Source organism: Schistocerca serialis, chromosome 7 (genome assembly GCF_023864345.2).
Source record: "Schistocerca serialis cubense isolate TAMUIC-IGC-003099 chromosome 7, iqSchSeri2.2, whole genome shotgun sequence".
NCBI lineage: Eukaryota > Metazoa > Arthropoda > Insecta > Orthoptera > Acrididae > Schistocerca > Schistocerca serialis.
In genome coordinates this window covers 593,656,596-593,676,857 of record NC_064644.1, presented here as the reverse complement: position 1 = coordinate 593,676,857, position 20,262 = coordinate 593,656,596, and the positions used below count along the sequence as shown (strand labels likewise).

The window sequence follows — 20,262 nt, the reverse complement described above, 5'->3', positions numbered from 1 at the left end:
TAATGGAAAAATACTCTCAGTTACTTGCCGGGGACAACACATCGAGAATGATAGCGGCCTTCAAACATCGAGAAATCTCTACAGATAAAAAGCGAGCGTCTGGGACACTGATATCGGTGAAAGAAGTTGTCCATTAACAGCAGCAATGAGGGGAAACTTAGATCTGATTGAGCAATGGAAAGACCGATATTATCGCGGTAATTTCCTAAGGAGTCAAGATTAAATGATGAAGGCCCGATACGGGTGTGTGGGTGTGTGGGTATATATAAGAGGTAGCGGTCGGCCGCGGGAAAGGTCAACGCCGGGCAGCCATCATGTTGTGGAAAGCGCTGCTGTTGGCTGTGGTGGCGGCTTCGGCCTCCGCACAGGAGATCAACAACCGCTTCCCAGACGGCTTCATGCTGGGCTACGCCACCGCGGCCTACCAAGTGGAGGGCGCCTGGAACGAGGATGGTACGTACCTCGCACTCCCGTGACGCACCACTAGCTACCGCCGTACAGTCCAGCGGAAATGAGACTCTTAGCACCTGCAGGGCCCCACACTGTAACAGCATACTTACATCTTCACTCATTGAGAAAAGTAACGGCAATGATCCAGAACGAAGTCCTGTGAGAGAAATGGTCTTCAGTCCGAAGACTGGTTTGATGCAGCTCTCCATACTGTCTGTGCGTGACTACTGCAGCCTGTATCCATCAGAATCTCCCTAGTCTAGTTGTGCGTTGGTCTGCCGGTTTTCACCACCCATACCTTCTTTCATTATCAAACTGACGACAGCCTTATGTCTCAAGATACGTGTTATTAACCCATTCCTTCTTTTACTCAAATTGTGTCACAAATCTATTATCCCCGTAATTAGATTCAGTACCAGTTCATTGATTATCTGATCGAACCGCCTGATTTTTAGCGTTCTTCTGCAACACCACATTCCAAAAAATTGCTATTGTCTCGCGGTTTCCAATGGTTTTCCTATGTTTTATTACCATTTAAAGACGAACTCTGAACAAATCATTATATGCAATGTGATATTTATTTTTAGAAACAACCGGAGCGCTGCGACAGTTCATTTAATATAAGACACAAGGGGCCGAAAATGTCGGAAAATACCTCAAAAGTTGATGACAAATACTGAACACGTGACTTCACCAGATGTACCTCGCCCCACATGCAGCGGTTGTTGTTGTCGACACTCGCCGGTTGAAGGGCAGTGCTACACATATGATGTGTTGTGAACCTAGCAGTTACAAAATGCCCGACGGCTCTTATGAAGGTCACCCCATATCTATAAACTGATGATACCTCCGAAATCACAGAGCGCCAGTCACTGGTTTTTGTGTCTGGTGCTGGCCTTGTTTGGGTCACCCAACTGTGCACTGTAGCGGTTGAGCTGTAGCGGCTGTTGTGGTTATGGAGACGTGAGTGTCTCAAGCGATCGCCACCACATGGCACTGCCCATCGGTACATCTTCTGTCTCATCAATGTATTTTTCAGTGGTAAAATTTGGATATTTTTGAGCTTTTACGAATATCCTCTATCATTAACGAACGTTTTCGAATGTTTTAGAATATTCTGGAATGTTCTAGAATACAACGCGAAAACGGCACACATTGCATTGATCCCCATTGCGGAAAGATCGTCTTACCCGATTAATTATGGAGTGTTGTAAAGAGAGACGAACAACTCATCGACCTATGCTCGCTGGTACGGATAAACTACGTGAACAAAGAATAGTTGTGTGAGTGAACTACTTAAGCAACAAACAACGTACTTCAGCAAAGAAATCAGCGAATACAGAGTATGATACCAAGGGAAGGAAAAATGTTTAAATCCACTGATAAGACGATGGACCAAGGTGAAAGCATTAACTTCTCAACTGAACTCCTAAGTCAGCTCATTACGTCCGGTACGCTCTCAGGAAAAATATCTTCTAAACAACGTTTCAGGAAAGGAAATATTTGCCGTAAATTAAAGATACAAGCCACTATTTACGCTAAGAATCCCAATCATTCTTACTAACTGGCCGCTGAGCTTCGAAAAGCTCCAATTTCCGATGAGATTAGATTCATTACAAAGGGCAAGGGTAAATATACCAGCGGTGCGGAGTGAATTCAAAATATTCGTTTTTCTCGCATTACCAACTGTTAGGAAGCGGGTCGGAAAACCACAAAACTTACTCGACCTTTCGCCGGAAATAAAAACACCAACTACGGTTTATAAGAAAGTATTTTGGCTAAGATGGATGCTAAACAAATGAACAATTAACTGCATATTTTTTTCCATTCCAGATAACAAATGAAAAAAAACAGCAAGCACATCAGTTCCTTTTCAGTTAGTACTTTCATAAAACATTTCTAAAATACACCTCTTTTCAATAGAAACTTTTTTCGCTATTTCCAGTCTGAATTTTGTATAATCCTTACTTCTGGCATTTCCTGTTAATTTGCTATTCAAATAGGAAACTTAGTCTACTACTTTCCGTGTCTCATTTTTCAGTCTAATTCCGTCAGTACCACCCTGTTTAATTCGTTACACTAGATTACCTCCATTTAACTGCGTCCAGGCGCTCAGTCCGGAACCGCGGGACTGCTACGGTCGCAGGTTCGAATCCTGCCTCGGGCATGGATGTGTGTGATGTCCTTAGGTTAGTTAGGTTTAAGTAGTTCTAAGTTCTAGGGGACTGATGACCACAGATGTTAAGTCCCATAGTGCTCAGAACCATTTGAACCATTTAACTGCTGTTCATGTTCAGCTTATAAACTATTTCCAGGACACAATCCATTTCGTTCAACGGCGGTCGCTACACGCAGTAGGACTGCGAGAGTGTCAGCTGGCCATAACGATTCGTTTGCTGGAAAGTGGATTGTTCGATAAACTCACTCCAGTCACCGTGTAGCTCTTCACATAATATAATGAGGCGAAAGACACAACTGGAAGTATTAACGGCGCCAAGTTGCGTCTATTGATGGCAATACATCTCACTATTACGGCACTGGTGGTCGGTTTGGAGTGCTTGTTAACTCAACAGGCCGTTAGGATGACCTGACGTACTCTCCATAGAGCACGTGTAGTACGTGGATGGCGCCTGGTTCAGTCTAGATTACCGACAACATTCTTTTATCACTATTAGGGTACACCTATTCTAAAGAAGACATCGAACATCAGAATGATCGGCCGTTTGCAAGACTGCGACACTGAATTGTAATCAGAGAATACTGTAAAATACTATTGTTCACGACAGCGTGCGATTGTCACTACACGCTGTACAAATCAAATAAACGCAAACTGCCCCCACGCCCACGTCTACACTCCGCAAGCCACAGCGGTATACAGCGGACAGTACCTGTGCCACTGCCTTCTTCCCCTTACCTGCTCCATTTGCGAGTAGCACGTGGTACTGAAGAATGAGGAGACGCGTTTGAAATTCTCGAAGCCTGTAGATATTGCGGCAGCGAATAGTACAGCAGGCAGTTCAGCTGAAGAGGAATGGACTTCTCCAAAAAGAGCAAACACAGACGGTGGATAGTCAAACATAGGTACGGGGAACGCGACTGCGAAGAAACCGTGGCTAACAGAAGACGTACTTTAACTGATCGACAAAGGAAGGAAGTACAAAAGTCTTCAGGGAAAGGCAGTAATACAGCAGTATGAGTCACTTAGGAACGAAATAAAATGGAAGTTCAGCAAGCCAAGGCTAAATGGCTGCAAGAAATGGCGTCAAAGGTATAAATACCGCACGAAGAGTACCCCCTACCACCGGAACTGATTGCTGTAATAAAATAGCCTGCTTGTGTGAACCAGATAAAGAGCTTCTCCACAGAGCCAAATGGGGCTTGGCATCATCTGTGGCAAAATCATGACAACACAGATAGGAAAAAATTTACAGTTATTTATCAACAGAAACTTTACAAATACTTAATATTAGTATGAAGAATGTGCATGGCAGTAGTTCAGTTCCACTAGCCTTGAACTGTCTTTAACTCTATCTATTTCTTAATCAAGTAAACGATAACTACCATCACTTGCAGACAGTCCACTTGTCGCTTATCTTAATGGCGCCTACGAATCAGTCCTGAAGCTGTTTTGGGGTACTGTTGGGGGTAGGGGGAGGGAGCGGGGAGCCATTGTCCGCTTGGGATCTATACTCCCTGGAAAAAAAGTGAAGAACCCAGGGCTTGTCACATACGTTCTATCGGGGACAAATGTGGCCACGTCAGAACCGCATCATCACACAATAGAGCTTCGTACCACGTGTGGACAAACATTGTCCTGTTGAAAAACTACACTACAGTACTGTCACATGAGAGGTGACGTATGTGGGCTCATAATGTCTGTAACATAACCTTCAGTCACTACCAGCGTGACCTGAGGTCATATGCGGTGGCCCCCACCAGGAGCAACTCCGCTGTGCCTCTGCAAAAGACTGGAAGGATGGTTCTCTCCCCAGGTCACCACCATATTCACCAACGATAGCCACCCGAGGATGGTGCAGTACAGCGCTGAACAGAATATGACGCCAGTATCAGCAGTCCGTGCTTCCCTGTCAAGACACCACCAGCAGTTTGTGTTGTGGTGTTAACAGCCGTCGATGCACGGGACAGTAATTTCGTAGTCCGGCTGGTGCTAGTCACCGACCAGTCGTGCAGGATGACACAGAACGTTTCAGAGAGTCGATTTCGATTTGTCGAATGACAGGTGCACATGTGAAGGTGTCGCGAAGTGCCTGGCGCACAGTATGGCGATCCTCCGTTACGGATGTCTGACACTGTCTACCAAATCCTTCACAATGAGCACGCCTGCCCTGAAATTACCGTGTAGTTGTAAGTCAGGCCACTGCCGCATCCGAATGCCCCACAGTTCTGGATACTGCACGATTGGCCAGCTGGCCAGATGGACATCCCCAGTGACCCCCGTTTAAAACTCTGCCAGATGCTGATAATGTCATGCCACATGAATACGTGGCATCCTAGACAGTAATCACTCATCATCCGACGCTGTTCATATCGATTATACGCTGAAGTGCCAAAGAAACTGGTACAGGCATGCGTATTCAAATACAGAAATCTGTAAACAGGCAGAATACGGCGCTGCGGTCGGCAACGCCTTTATAACACAAGTGTCTGGCGCAGTTGTTAGATCGGTTAGTGCTGCTACAATGGCAGGTTGAACGTGGTGTATAGTCGGCGCACGAGCGATTGGGCTTAGCGTCTCCGAGGTGGCGATGAAGTGGGGATTCTTCCGCGCGACCATTTCACGAGTGTACCGTGAATATCAGAAATCCGGTAAAACATAAAATCTGCGACATGGCTGCGATCGGAAAAAATATCCTGCAAGAACGGGACCAACGACAACTAGAGAGAGCCGGCCGCGGTGGCCGAGCGGTTCTACGGGCTTCAGTCCGGAACCACGTACCTGCTACGGTCGCAGGTTCGAATCCTTCCTCCGGCATGGATGTGTGTGATGTCCTTAGGTTAGTTAGGTTTAAGTAGTTCTAAGTCTAGGGGACTGATGACCTCAGATGTTAAGTCCCATTGTGCTTGAAGCCATTTGAACCATTTGAACTAAAGAGAATCGTTAAAAAACAGATGTGCAACCCTTCCGCAAATTACTGCAGATTTCAATGCTGGGCCATCAACAAGTGTCAGCGTGCGAACCATTCAACGAAACATAATCGATATGGACTTTCGGAGCCGAAGGTCCACTCGTGTACCTTTGATGACTGCACGACACCAAGCTTTACGCCTCGCGTGGGCCCGTCAACACTGACATTGGGCTGTTGATGACTCGTCGGGCGAGTCTCGTTTCATATTGTATCGAGCGGATGGACAAATACGAGTATGGAGACAATCTCATGAATCCATAGACCCTGTATGTCAGCGGGGGACTGTTCAAGCTAGTGGAGGCCTTGTAAAGTTGTGCGGCGTATGCACTTCTTGTCATATTGGACCCCTGATACGTGTAGATACGACTCTGACAGGTGACACGTATGTAAGCATCCAGTCTTATCACCTGCATCCATTCATGTGCATTCCAACGGGCAATTCCAGCAGGACAATGCGATACCCCATATGTCCACAATTGCTACAAAGTGGCTCCAGGAACACTCTTCTGAGTTTAAGCTCTTCGCTGGCCAGCAAACTCCCCAGACATGAACATTATTGAACATATCTGAGATGGCTTGCAACGTGCTGTTGAGAAAAGATCTCCACCCCCTGGTACTTTTGCAGCCTTACGGGCAGCCCAGCAGGATGCATGACGTCAGCAGTACTTCAGGCATTAGTCGAGTCCATGCCACGTAGTGTTGCTGCATTCTGCGTGCTCGTGGGAGCCCTTCGCGAAATTACGAAGGTGTACCAGTTTCTTTGACTCTTCAGTCTATATCCTAACATGCCTGGTAACAACATTAAAAACACGAGTAGTGAACGTCGGTGGCCGTTCTACCTGCGACAAAGAATTGCAACTTTAACAATTTACGCCAGAGTTGTGTACGTGTTCAAAGTTAAGCTACATCTTACCGTGACTGCTTCACTGTTTTTTCAGGCGGTGCGTTTGGAAGAAGCATAAAATAGGTCTTGCCTTGTGCCCCCGCTGTTGGAGGGTAGCCTGAACTCAGTTGCCCCTGAGAGCTAGGCAGCTCAGCGTGCTTCTATGTACGACCATGCTAACTAACAGCTCATTGGTCTGACTGCTTTCACTCCGCGTGTTCCCACAGGCAAGGGCGAGAGCATCTGGGACCATATGCTGCACGAGCACCCGGACTGGGGCTGGAACGGCCAGAACGGCGACGTGGCCTGCGACTCGTACCACAAGTACCCCGTAGACGTGGAGTGCCTCGTGAACGCCTCGGTAAGTCGCTGGCCACCTACTGTTTACAAGTTTGTCCAGACCTATTATAGGATCTGTGCCTGTCAACAGACATGTCGCTCAGTAAAATTACTAGCTGTTTAGCAGAAATTGGCCAGGTAATAAGTCCAGCCCCGTATGTAGCTATTGTTGCTTCACGTGAATTTTCTTGAGTTTCTTTGTTTCCTTCTGAACATGGTTTTTATTATTCGGCATCGACACTAACTCTGACGTCCAAGGAGGCTATTCCTCAATCAGCCTTGTAAACTTGTGTAGTATTTGGTTCACGTTACCCAAGGAACTAGCTTTAAGGAACAGAATGAACCCCAACTGCAGCGACGAAATTTGGAGATTGTTCAGGTATATTTTCGGAGTGTTTGATATAAGCGACCCTTGGTCTTAGTGGCTTATGATTTATTCGGTCTGTTGCCCCAAAATACTTTTGTTTCTGTGAAAATACCTTCGCAATGGTGAAGAGGCCTGTAACGTCCAATCATAAAAACGTTCAGGTTCACCCCGAATAAAGGTGTTCCACACAGACTGAATATTAAAATGCGTTGGTATCAAGTGTAGCTCAGGTGAGAGGTCGTATTGGTACGAGTCCTGTGACGTGTTGCCAGAAAATACTTCCACATTGTAAATGGAGGTATTTCAGGATGTCAAGGTTCGCACTGTTGAAAACCATATTCGATGTCATCTGGTAGCGTCAGGGTGCCATAAAATGGGGCAATGGCGAGAGGAGCGACGGGTGGGGATGGGGATGCAAGAATGGGAAGAAAATCAGAGACAAGTACACAGTAAAGCTTACTAGCGTATCGGCGATTCATTTTGTAACGTGTGTTATTATGAATTACGGGTATGGGCCTTTCACAGAATGTAACTTGGAATCAAATGACAAAGGGGTGGACGTAATTCTTAATGAGAGACTTTAATGTGGTTCCGACACATCTGTGAAGTTATTTGTCGGCTAAGTGGATGGGCAGGTAGTCGTTTGTTTGACTGTGTTTAAGGTGTAATGGTTATGGAAGTAGCTACAAGTAGATCAGTGTTACACATCTTTCCACATGACTTGCAGACTGTCAGCGGTAGCTGTCAACAACAACAACAATTGCCGAGCACCATATACTGAATGTAAGTGAAGGTATTTTTATTGGTGACTGAGAAAAGAGTATCGAACAACATTACATCAATATTTACTTCACCTGCAGACTAATAATTACAGCTGCTAGTAGTATGTCAACCTCACGTATAACGTGAACAAGACGAGAAGTAGTACGGTATGTTCCAAGAGATGAATTTTACTTGTCGAGGTCTGTAACCATATGGCTGGTGTGTGTGTTGCAGGCCGACATGTACCGGTTCTCCATCTCGTGGCCGCGCGTCCTGCCCACGGGAGACCTCGACAACATCAACCAGGCCGGCATCGACTACTACAACAACCTCATCGATCTGCTGCTCGCCAATAACATCCAGCCTCTGGTGAGTCCTCACTTCCTGCTCAATTTGTGCGCCACAGAAGTCTGAACAGTGGTAAACTTTGCAACATTTCTTCAGGGAATGCCATGTTTTATAGGATATATGGAGGCAGAAAAATACTGTAGTGATCTATAATTAAGTGATAGTTGACTTTTTCCGTATCTTCGCACCGCGGAAAAGCTTGTAAACTTCCCTCGTTCCTCTGTTTCGCTATATTTCGACGTTATTGCCCGGCGCGAACTGAATTGAGGTTATCGGAGATTATGTAGTATAGGTTCAGGGATCATATGCAGGAGAACAAAGGTAGGTTAAGAGCTGTGGCCGACTGACCAGACAACGGTTTCAACATGACAATACTTATCCCGACCTCGTATTCCTCATTCGCTTTACAATACCATTTCAATCAGTTTAGAGTCGTTTGTAAATTCCCTCCACACCCCATCCGCCCCCCCCCCCCCCCCACCAATTACACCCCTCCGGAAAATTATTGAAGTTTAGACAGAAAGCCCTGTATAGGACCATTATTGTTTTTCATCATGCACACGTGATTGTCAGTAGAAAACAATTGATCCCCTTACACGAGATCTCAACTTCATTACTGACTTCTTAATATTGTTTCCTTTGAATTCTCCTATCAACAGTCTTACTGCTATCGCATGTTCCCCCGTCGACATTTTTCTCATTTTATATATTCAGTACCGGTAGTTTTGAACGTAACTTTGTTCCACTCAAGGTTCTGCCTACCTCCACAGGCGACGCGAAATACGCTACCTGTCTCTGTCTGTCTGTCTGTCTGTCTCTCTCTCTCTCTCTCCCCCTCTCTCTCTCTCTCTCTCTCTCTCTCACACACACACACACACACACACACTAACTCCCTTACACTCGACTCCCAAACCTTAAACAACTGGGGAAACACTGTGCTTTATTCCTAAAACTTGCTTTGTCAACAAGACAGTACCCAACAAATATCGAACTCCCAAACAACCTGGACCTCAGTACATTTGGTACCCTCACAAGTTATAACGTTTATCATACTAATGCCACAATTATTTATTGGTGGAACACAATATATGATTTTATTTGTAGTTGAAAACGTATAGATTTTGTGTGAAAAATTGTGAGCAGCTTTCTGTCTGGCGTATGTAGGAAATTACACTAGTTTTCTAAGCACTTCATCACTGTTACGCTGTCTGGACTTTTTCGTAACATTCTTCTATACGTCCCGGTCAGAGTTGGTCACCCTAGATATTCGATTATTACGTTACCAAGTCAGCCAAAACACTTGAGTGGCACATAACAACAAAAGCATGGTGGGTCACAGCAAAATCGTAACAACAGTTTCTTTTACCGACGAAACTTTGTCTCAGAGTTTAAAAAAAAAACTTAAAAAAAACAATCAGTTACACTGAATGGGGGATGTTTCGTCGCAGAAAACACCTACTAGATATGTAAGCTTCAACTTGAAGTAAGTGCCTTCTAAAAATACACACATCAAAAAAAGTTTTGCATCACTTCGTTTCCGAGAGTTCCTGAACCTATACAGAAAATTGGAATAGAGATAAACATAAGCATCATTTCCGTCCTTTTCATTGCTCATGAAAACCACACATTGCATGTTGTACTACCATACAGCGAGACCTTCGGTAGTGTTCGTCCAGATTACTGTACACACCGGTACCTCTAATATCCAATAACACGTCCTCTTGCATTGATGCATACCTGTGTTCGTCGTGGCATAGTGTCCACAAGTTCATCAAGGCACTGTTGGTCCAAATTGTACCACTACTCAACAGTGATTCGGCGTAGATCCTTCAGAGTGGTTGGTGGGTCATGTCGTCTATAAACAGCCCTTTTCAATCTATCCCAGGCATTTTCGATAGGGCCCATGTCTGAAGAAAATACTGGCCACTCTAGTCGAGTGATGTCGTTATCCTGAAGGAAGTCATTCACAAGATGTGCACGATGGGGGCGCGATTTGTCGTCCATGAAGACGAATGCCTCACCAATATGCTGCCGATATGGTTGCACTATCGGTCAGAGGATGGCATTCACGTATCGTACAGCCGTTACGGCACCTTCCATGACAACCAGCATCGTACGTCGGCCCCACATAATACCACGCCAAAACACCGAACCTCCACCTTTCTGCACTGGCTGAACAATGTGTCTCCGACGATTGTCTGGTTGAAGGCATATGCGACATTCATCGGTGAAGAGAACGCGATGCCAATCCTGAGCGGTCCATTCGGCATGTTGTTGGCCCCATCTGTACCGCGCTGCACGGTGTCTTGGTTGCAAAGATGGACCCCGCCATGGACGTCGGGAGTGAAGTTGCGCATCATGCAGCCTATTGTGCACAGTTTGAGTCGTAACACGACGTCCTGTGACTGCACAAAAAGCATTATTCAACACGGTGGCGTTGCTGTCAGGGTTCCTCCGAGCCATAATCCGTAGGTAGCGGTCGTCCACTGCAGTAGCAGCCCTTGGACAGACTAAGCAAGGCATGCCATCGACAGTTCCTGTCTCTCTGTATCTCCTCCATATCCAAACAATATCGCTTTAGTTGACTCCGAGGGGCCTGGACACTTCCCTTCCTGGCACAAAGTAACAATGCGGATGCGATCGAACCGCGGTATTGACCGTCTAGGCATGGTTGAACTGCAGACAAAACGAGCCGTGTACCTCCTTCCTGGTGGAATGACTAGAACTGATGGGCTGTCAGACCCCCTCCGTCTAATAGCCGCTGCTCATGCATGGTTGTTTACATCTTTGGGCTGGTTTAGTGACATCTCGGAAAAGTCAAAGGGACTGTGTCTGTGATACAATATCCACAGTCAACTTCTATCTTCAGGATTTATGGGAATGGGGGTGGCGCAAAACTTTTTTTTGATGTGTGTAATAAACTTCGTTTCACTGTTCAATATACATGGCGCAACAACGCAATACCGACAGACTTCATGGCGATGTAGAGTGTGTATTGAGGCTTAAACTGAGGATAGCAACGAGTGTGTGGAAACGCCATCCAACGACACTGCACTGCGATTTGTAAGGGCAAATGCCTGTGGCTTTGGCCACCCCCTTGTAAGTTTGTAGCTGACGTATATGGGGACATCGTTCTCAGCAGTCTCTACAGAGACGCTGTGGAAAGCGTGGATGCGTTTGGCATAATCTTAAGTCACGAGTGCTGTCGGGTTCACTGCGAGAAGCTCCGCTTGCGATTGCGGCCTGTCAGTACTCAGACTCGTACATTTTGCTAAAGGGATGGACTAGCGGCAGCGTTGGCTCCTGTAACTTTCGCAGTCCGTAGCGTCGTTGGATGATGTTTAGAGATAACAGATCCCATTGGATCTACAGCGTCTAGATGTCTCCCTGTATCGTTTTGCTGCACCATGTATAATTAGTCAACTGACAGTCCTGTAAACAGATAAAGACACATATACAGTCGTATGTGGTTGGCTGATCATTACGGGATAAGCCAACCACTTTCACTACAGTAAACGTCTCTGTCCAACTACTTTCATACATCATATACATACATCAACCGTACCACAAACTGATCCCGGTATTACGTTAAACTGATGGTGTTTCTACATGTACATACACTGTGATCCTATCATGCAGAAATGAAAGACATTAACGTGCATAAAGCACATCAGCATCAACCTGGACTATGGCTAATATGAAACCAGAGGCAGCTCGCAGAGCAAGAAGGCATCCGAGCGGAACTATAGAATAAAAATTTCGCGATCAGCTACTAGCTGTAATCTACTATAGTGGTCCTCAACAGTGCATTACCGCCTCCTGTGGTGGAGAGGGATTTATTTCTCGAAGGGGTTGAGTGACAGGGAGGACGTTGTAGTGGAAAGGGGACTCTGGGAAAGGGCTGGGGGCGACCATCCTATGTTTCTTCTTTTGATTGTTCTTGAAGCTAAAAACAGACAAAATGTGTATCATTGTTATTTCATGAATATCGGTACAATAATACAATGCAGCTGAAGCTATTAACATTTATTAAAATGATATTTTCACTGACAGCCAGTTCAAAACTGTGATCACGATAGCTTAAAGAAACCTACGAATTCGATAATAGTTTAATTAGATTTACTTAAGAATTAATACCTTAACACGAACAAGCCGCAGTCGCTGAGAAGCCAGCAGACGTTGTACCTTGAAATCATCAGGCGCCCACCAAGAGGAGCGAACCCAGACTCAGCCAAAACTCCGACGAGGTGGGTCCGCACACCTGCCCGGCACGGACGGCTTCTCTGGCAGCAGTGAGGCGTCAGTAGTCAGACCGACCAAGCTGCGGTGCTGCAACTCTACGTGGGTGGAGCGCGGTGAATAGACTGCGGCATCTAGACGACGGTAACATAGCCAGGGCATCGTGGAAGCAATTTTTCTCTGACTGACTGAGGGAAGCAAAAATCATCAACATTCCAGTGTATACTTGAAAACGGATTCATCTCTTCGCCTAGTAATCTACAACTGCCGATGTCACTCATTTATGGTTGGTTGGTTTGTGGGGGTTGAAGGGACCAGCCTACAAAGGCCATTGGTCCTTTTTCCACGATCATGAAACACCAAAGTGCAACAAATCCAAGCAAGAGACGACACAGAACAAGAAAGACATAGACAAAGACCAGAAAAGAGGAATCAAAGAAACACACAGAGTGTTACAGTGGTTGGCCGACCATGATAACAAAAAAAGGGAAAGCCAACCACCAAGAGACACACTAAAAAGCCCAATCTAAAACCGAAGGCCAGAGGCCAGATTCAACACAAAAAGGACCCAAACTCTCAGATCGACCGATAAAAGCCCCCTGCGCGAATAAAACTCAAAACTAAGTCTGTCATTGCAGCGTCATCTGTTAAAAGTCCAGAGAGAGTATCAGGCAGCGCAAACGTCTGCCTGAGCACAGTTAAAGGCGGCCAGTCCAACAAGATGTAGATCACCGTCAACGCTGAACCACAGCGACAGAGAGGTGGGTCCTCGCGGCGCAAGAAATGACCGTGCTTCAGCCAGGTGTGACCAATGCGCAGCCGGCAGAGAACAACGGAATCCTTGAGAGAGGCCCGCAAGGAGGAACGCCACACACCGGTAGCCTCCTTGACGACCCGAAGTTTGTTGGGTGAAGGCAGGGTGCGTCATTCATCACTCCAGGTACCAAGTACCCTCTGCCGCAAAAACTGACTGGAGCTCACACTCCAAAAGGCCAGTCTCTAGGGCCGGTGCACTGACAGCCTGTTTGGCCAGCGTGTCAACCCGTTCATTACCCGGGATGCCGACATGACCTGGGGTCCATACAAAGACCACGGATCAGCCGCAACGGGCAAGAGTATGTAGGGACTCCTGGAGAGCCATCACCAGCCGAGAGCGAGGAAAACACTGCTCGATAGTTCGTAAACCACTCACGGGGTCACTGCAGATAACGAAGGACTTACCTGAGCAGGAGCGGATATACTCTAGGGCGCGAGACATGGCGACCAGCTCTGCAGTGAAAACACTGCTGCCAGTCGGCAATGAGCGTTGTTCAGAATGATCCCCAAGAGTAATAGCATAACCAATTCGATCAGCAACCATCGAATCGTCGGTACAGACCACGTCAGAGCCGTGAAACGCGGCAAGGATGGAAAGGAAGCGTCGGCGGAGGGCCTCAGGAGGGACTGAGTCCTTCAGGCCCTGTGCCAAATCCAGCCGAAGGCATGGGTGGGGCACACACCGCGGGGTATACGTAAATGGGCCAGGAAAAGAGGTGGGAGAGGGAAAAACGCAAGCCCAGAGAGATCCCGGACACGAACCGCGATCGTATACCCTGACCGGGGCCGCCGTTCTGGAAGGTGGACGACCGGGTTGGAGAACAGGAGACGGTAATTTGGATGCCCGGGCAAGCTACAAACATGTGTAGCAAAAGCGGCCAGTAGCCTCGGCGCCGGACCCTTAATGGAGGGACACCAGCCTCCACAAGTATGCTGTTGACAGGGCTTGTGCGGAAAGCTCCAATTGTTGCGAGTCGGACCCCCTTTACTTATTTATGAATAGCCATTATCAAACGATGGATGAAATATTCCAGACTAAGCTATCCCTCTGGAAAATCACATTCTGAAAAAGTGAGTGAAAGTGCATGATTTTTCCGATCTTTAAAATCAAAGTTTGCGAATACAACACTCTAAGGAACATATTCGAAAGATCCTCTCTCACCCTGATAAAGGCATACTTGCTTCTTATAAAGTCTCATTATTATTAGTGAAACGAGAGAAATCACGCACAGTGGCCAAAACACTTGAATTGCCCACAGTTAAAGAAACTATCGGTACACTGCCGGGGTCTGATGTATACGCCAGGATGAATTTGATTCCTTTCAGTAACGGCAGTGTTTCGAAAATAATTAACGATATGGCCTTTAATACTGAATAAATGTTTTTCGGCATGATGAATAAAGCAGAGTTTGTAATGCAAACTGATAAATCAGTAGCTATAGATGAACCTCTGCTGCTAGCTTACATTCGCTTCATTAATCGGAATTAGCGGGTAATGAAGAAACAGCTGAATATCAAAATATTTTAGTGGGAGACTCCATGAACCACTGCAGAATGTTTACAAGATGAAATTGCTTCCTTTGAACATCCCTCTTCACTGTCAGCTTGTTTAACTAAAGTACCAAAAATGGCAGCTTATACTGAGACACAGGTGGTATAGTTATCAAAAGGAAGCGTCTGCTACATTCCTAAGATATTTTTGGTATAATAGCCGACTGAGCTAGGCCTCTCAAATGAAATAAAGCTATCATATCCTCTTTTTGTCTACCTCCAAATACATTAGATAAATTCAACGTGGCCAGCATAAAACTGTAGGAAAAAGTGGCTTCCGTTAACGCTAAAAGTACCTACATTATCTTCATTCATTGCTAAACTAGACCTTTAAATCAATAACCTGAGCGGTCGTGAAGTCTGTCACTTTCCAAATCTTCAATAAGCTACACGCAGTGGCGGGCAAGCTACAGACAACGCTTCTTAATCACTGCCGAAGCAAGCCAAAGAAGATGTGTAGACTAGGTTCCATGTTCTATAAAGCTTTGCAATACCAACGTGAGTACTCAGTACATTTTCAGTCTTCGGGGAACAACTTGATGAGAGATGGAAAGACGAGTTGATTGATTTTAAACATGACGGTGACGCTTGTGCATATCCAGTGATACGTCTATGCAGTCGAAGTTGGATTAGCTGAAGAGGTAGAGAAGATATGAAGAACGGCTGGGGCATTCGCCACGAGTGTGTTTAGTCAGTACGAAGTCTGTGTCTGAAATTCTGATCGAACTCCAATGATAGATGTTACAAGGGAGATGTTGTGTACAGTGGAGAGAAATAGTGCCTTAACTCCGAGATCACACATTACAATACTACTCTTTAAGCGCATTAGTCTGTCCACCTTAAGTCTTGCGTAATGGTCTCGAGGACACAATTAGAGAAATTCTGCCTTAGCACCGAGGTACCTACAGTACGTATCATCCACCTATGGTAAAGCAAGAGGGAGAGTGGTTCTGTGTGCTGTCCAACGTACCATACAGTATATGGTAGAGTACATTTTATAAAGTTTCGCAGTTCCTACAAAGGGGAGGATAACCGAAATCTATTCTATTTCTATCTCCCTGCTTACCGTTTCGAAACACATTATTGTCTTTACAGCTGAAGTTATTTATTCACTGAAGGTTACATTCAGAGCTATAGATACAAAGTTTTAATTCAGACTAGCAACTGGTCATACGTAGTTTGATAACGTAGCGCAGCACAATGCGAGTTATGTTTGACTTGGCCCTTCGAAAATAGGCTCTAAAGTTGCAGCTGAGCCGATGAGATGTTGTAAACAACTAAGTTCCAGTTCCAGATGATCTGCCAATGCTACAGGGTTCTCACCAAGACGTTATTTGGTGCGCAGGTGACGATGTACCACTGGGACCTGCCGCAGGCGCTGCAGTACATCGGAGGCTGGCCCAACCCCATCATGGCGGACTACTTCGTCGAGTACGCCAGACTGCTCTTCGACACCTACGGTGACAGGGTGAGTGATGATCTGAGTGAGCTTTTGGCCTCCTCTCGCTCAGTGGCAACGCTCAATTTAATCCACGAGATTAAATAAAAATTTTGATTTTAGCCCTAGGCCTCCATCGAGTTGTCTTCACCTGAACTACATATCTCCTGTGATGCAAACTTGCTTTCAATTTTTCTATTGTATCTTCAGCAGATTTCTGCTCACCTAGTTTCTAATGTTGTTCCTCGTGATATTCGGGACTATTGTATTCGTCTTGTTTCTCCTTAATGCGGTTAGCCAACTGAGCACTCCGTCGCTTGTTGTTTACGGTTCTCGTTATGACCTACGTATCAAAAGAACTTTAGCAATGAACAAATTTCAGTGCACCCTAATATTTTTAGAGTGTCCAAACAATAACTATTCTTTCATTCTGCAGCAAAGTTTGCGCTTGTGTTAAACGTCCTGGCAGATCAAAGCTCCATGTTTGGGTAAGGCCTTAACAAACTATTTCACTGGAGCCAACTTAATGTGTAGCTTTTTTGTTTCGAATCCTCGAGGGTGTGGCACAAAAAAGAAAAACCAAAGAGATACCGGGTGTCTCCTAAGATTCGTTAGGCGCTTTTGCTCTGAAGTTTCAGGTGGTACCTACAGGTTCACTACTGGTAAGTGTATCTGAAGTCAACCCAGACGAATAGTGCTCATCGCTTTTTTTCAAGCAACGCACGGTATGGACGTAAAGCGTCAGTTTCTTCGCCGTAACAATCAAAATAGTTTTTAAAGTAGAGTCTTACGTGTCCATTCGAAAGAGCGGTCCCCAATTTGTCTAGTGCCGTATTGTTTTACGATTTGTAGGATCACGGACAGTAATAAAACAAAGAATAACCTGTACCCCAGCAGCTACTGAGTAGCTCTTCTCTCCCGCATGGTGGTAGCAGTCAGCGGGGCCAAGGCAGTGCTGCCGCTGCTGGTATACTGGTAATTAACTGTGTTTCACTGTCCGCGTTGATACATATCGATGAAACAGTATAGCGCTAGAAGAATTTTTGACCGCTCTATAGAATGGGCAGGTAAGATTTCCATTTAAAAATCATTTTGTTTCTAAGCGGAAGCAAATAGAAGCTGTCTCTCTAGACTGGGCATCGAATTACAGTCGTCTTGAGTGGTGTTCGACGTGTGTGACTCCAGCTACACATTCCAGTAGCGAACGTGGGACTAAATAAAAATTTTGACTATAGGACTTGGCGAAACACCAGGGAAAACGCGCCTGACGACTGTTAGGAGACACATCCTGTGTACTACGGACTTCACTCCTGGAAGAAAGAATGCGGTGGCAAACCGGCTTAGCTGCAAGTTAGGAAATTGCTTCCAGAATGAACCTTTCACTCGTCAGTTTCATATTAGCATTAACTGGAATAGCATTTGAAACATGTATGTCACATCGCAAAAAATATTTTTCTTTTTTAATATCTTGTGTTAATTGTAAAACTGATGGCTGTTACAGATTTTCGTTATCATATTACGATTCAGAAAAGTAAACCACGAGAATAAAGCGCTTACATTAAAAAAATTTTTTTCATTGTTGGGTTGCATTACAGCTATAAGAGTCACTCCCAAAGAAATGCACATTTTTCTAAAAATCCGACTTTTGTTCTACATCTTTGCTATTCACGTGGGTCATAGCAGCATTCTTCCAGCTCGTATTCGCATTTAATTCGACCTATTTCGACAAGTCGAGCAGCCGTAGCAATTTGTGAAGACGGCTGCTTTAGCTGATGTTCGTTTGAAGGAACGTGTTGTTGCGGAGTTCCTGTGTTGTGGGAACGAGACGGTGACCGGCATTCAGAAGGTAGTGCGGGGACAAGGCTGCAGGTCGCAGAAGGGTCTGTCGTCGGCCAAGCAGACTGTCTGCGTGGTAGTGGCGGGAAGCCGACATTCGCCACATCCAGTGTAGCGGCGCAGCGGGCACTGCACAGACTGCCGACAGTGTGCAGCTATTCACTGTCCGCAGTCTGATTCTGGCTGCTGACTATAAAAGTGAGCAAAGAGCAGAGAAGCGAGTGTGAGCACAATACTGAGACTGTTGAGGTTGAGAAAGGCTTGCTCCAGGTGGGTTCCGAGAACGTTCACGGAATGAACACCCCTTACCCCCACTCCCCTATAAGAACCCCCTCCCACTTGTACTAAATGTCTTTTAGCCAGTTTACCCGCAGGGGATGGTGTAAGAGGCGTACACCATGACTGGCTGCGCTTCTCCATCCGATTTTTGCGGAGATTAAGACAATCCGGCCAAGATCTATCTTAGTGAGTCGTCGTGTAGGATTCTCTCTACCTGTTTTGCCGAAAGCTCTCGAAGTTTATGTCCTTCGCAAAAGCAGTACAACACTGTCGGGTTCCCTGTCAAGTGCAAATGTACTTCCAGTGATTCTAAGCGATGAGGCGGGGAGCTGTATAACATACAAAAGGGATGCCATTATGTTGATTTATTTACTAAACACCAAAAAATGATAATATCGACACAATTTGTTGTGTCTAGACAAGACAACCTAGACACAATGAGAGGAAGCCGAAAGGCACGCGCTAAGTTAAAGCAGGATGGCGTGAGGTCTGAAACAGGATACGTAATTAATGCTATAAAGAAAAGTACGTAGCTTCTGGAATACTTAACTTTAATCCATCCTTTTGGTACATCTGGAGATTGTGGCGATACAAGTGAGACTCTTTAGATACATGCAATGTTACTAATGGCGCCTTGCTAGGTCGTAGCCATTGACTTAGCTGAAGGCTATTCTAACTATTGGCTCGGCTAATGAGCAATGCTTCGTCCATGTAGTCGCTAGCAAAGTCGTCCGTACAACTGGGGCGAGTGCTAGTCAGTCTTTCGAGACCTGCCTTGTGGTGGCGCTCGGTCTGAGATCACACAGTGGCGACACGCGGGTCCGACATGTACTAATGGACCGCGGCCGATTTAAAGCTACCACCTAGCAAGTGTGGTGTCTGGCGGTGACACCAGACAATTAATAATTTATTTATTTATTTAATCGGATATCTAGGGCCCCCGACGGGCAGATCGTTCGCCGGGTTCCGGTCTATCAATTTGACGCCACTTCGGCGACCTGCAGTCGATGAGGATGATGATAAGGACAACAACACTCAGTCTCTGGGAGTAGAAACTTCCTCGACCGACCTGGGAATCGAATCCGGGCCCAGAGGACTGACAATCCGTCACGCTGACCATTCAGCTACCGGGGGCGGTTACAATTAATAATGATTACCTGAAGAATAAAACAATTTCCTGAGGACATGGTCTCAGCCGACTGGTGTGGCTGAGCGGGTCTAGGCGCTTCAGTCTGGAACCGCGCGACCACTACGGTCGCAGGCTCCAATCCTGCCTCGGGCATGGATGTGTGTGATGTCCTTAAGTTAGTTAGGTTTAAGTAGCTCTAAGTTCTAGGGGACTGATGACATCGGCTGTTAAGTCCCATAGTGCTCATAGCCATTTGAACCATTTGACATGGTCTTAAGACAGAACTTGGTTAGACGGAATCCTGCCGGCAACTGTTTACTACAGCATGTAGCCGGTACTTCGCACTTACACTCGTAATATTTCATAGCCGTTCGTAAATTTTTGTTAGCTTGGGGGCATCACACACCTAAGGGCATCACACACATCCATGCCAGAGGCAGGATTCGAACCTGCGACCGTAGCAGCTGCGTGGTTCTGGACTGAAGCGCCTAGAACCGCTCGGCTACCGCGGCCGGCAATCGATTTCTGGCATTGTTATATTGTTGTACGAAACTTCTCCTGATATCTGTGACGGAAAAAGCTAGTTTTACTAGCAGGTATTTATTAAGCAAGATCACTTGCCTCGGGCCGGATAACTGTGCTTTCCTATAAGCACCCCACTGCTGACGTAGCGGACGT

The 20,262-nt window shown here is 45.9% G+C and overlaps 1 protein-coding gene across 1 annotated transcript in view; it reads left to right on the top strand.

Moving 5' to 3' along the window:
* The window catches only part of LOC126412852 (myrosinase 1-like), a 173,603-nt gene that overhangs the window by 119,601 nt on the left and 33,740 nt on the right, over positions 1-20,262 (top strand). Inside the window, exons 2-4 of the mRNA XM_050082710.1 lie at positions 6,708-6,841; positions 8,183-8,317; positions 16,248-16,370. Of these exons, the coding sequence (XP_049938667.1) occupies positions 6,734-6,841; positions 8,183-8,317; positions 16,248-16,370 (366 nt within the window). The 5' untranslated portion in view covers positions 6,708-6,733. The remainder of the gene's footprint in view (positions 1-6,707; positions 6,842-8,182; positions 8,318-16,247; positions 16,371-20,262) is intronic.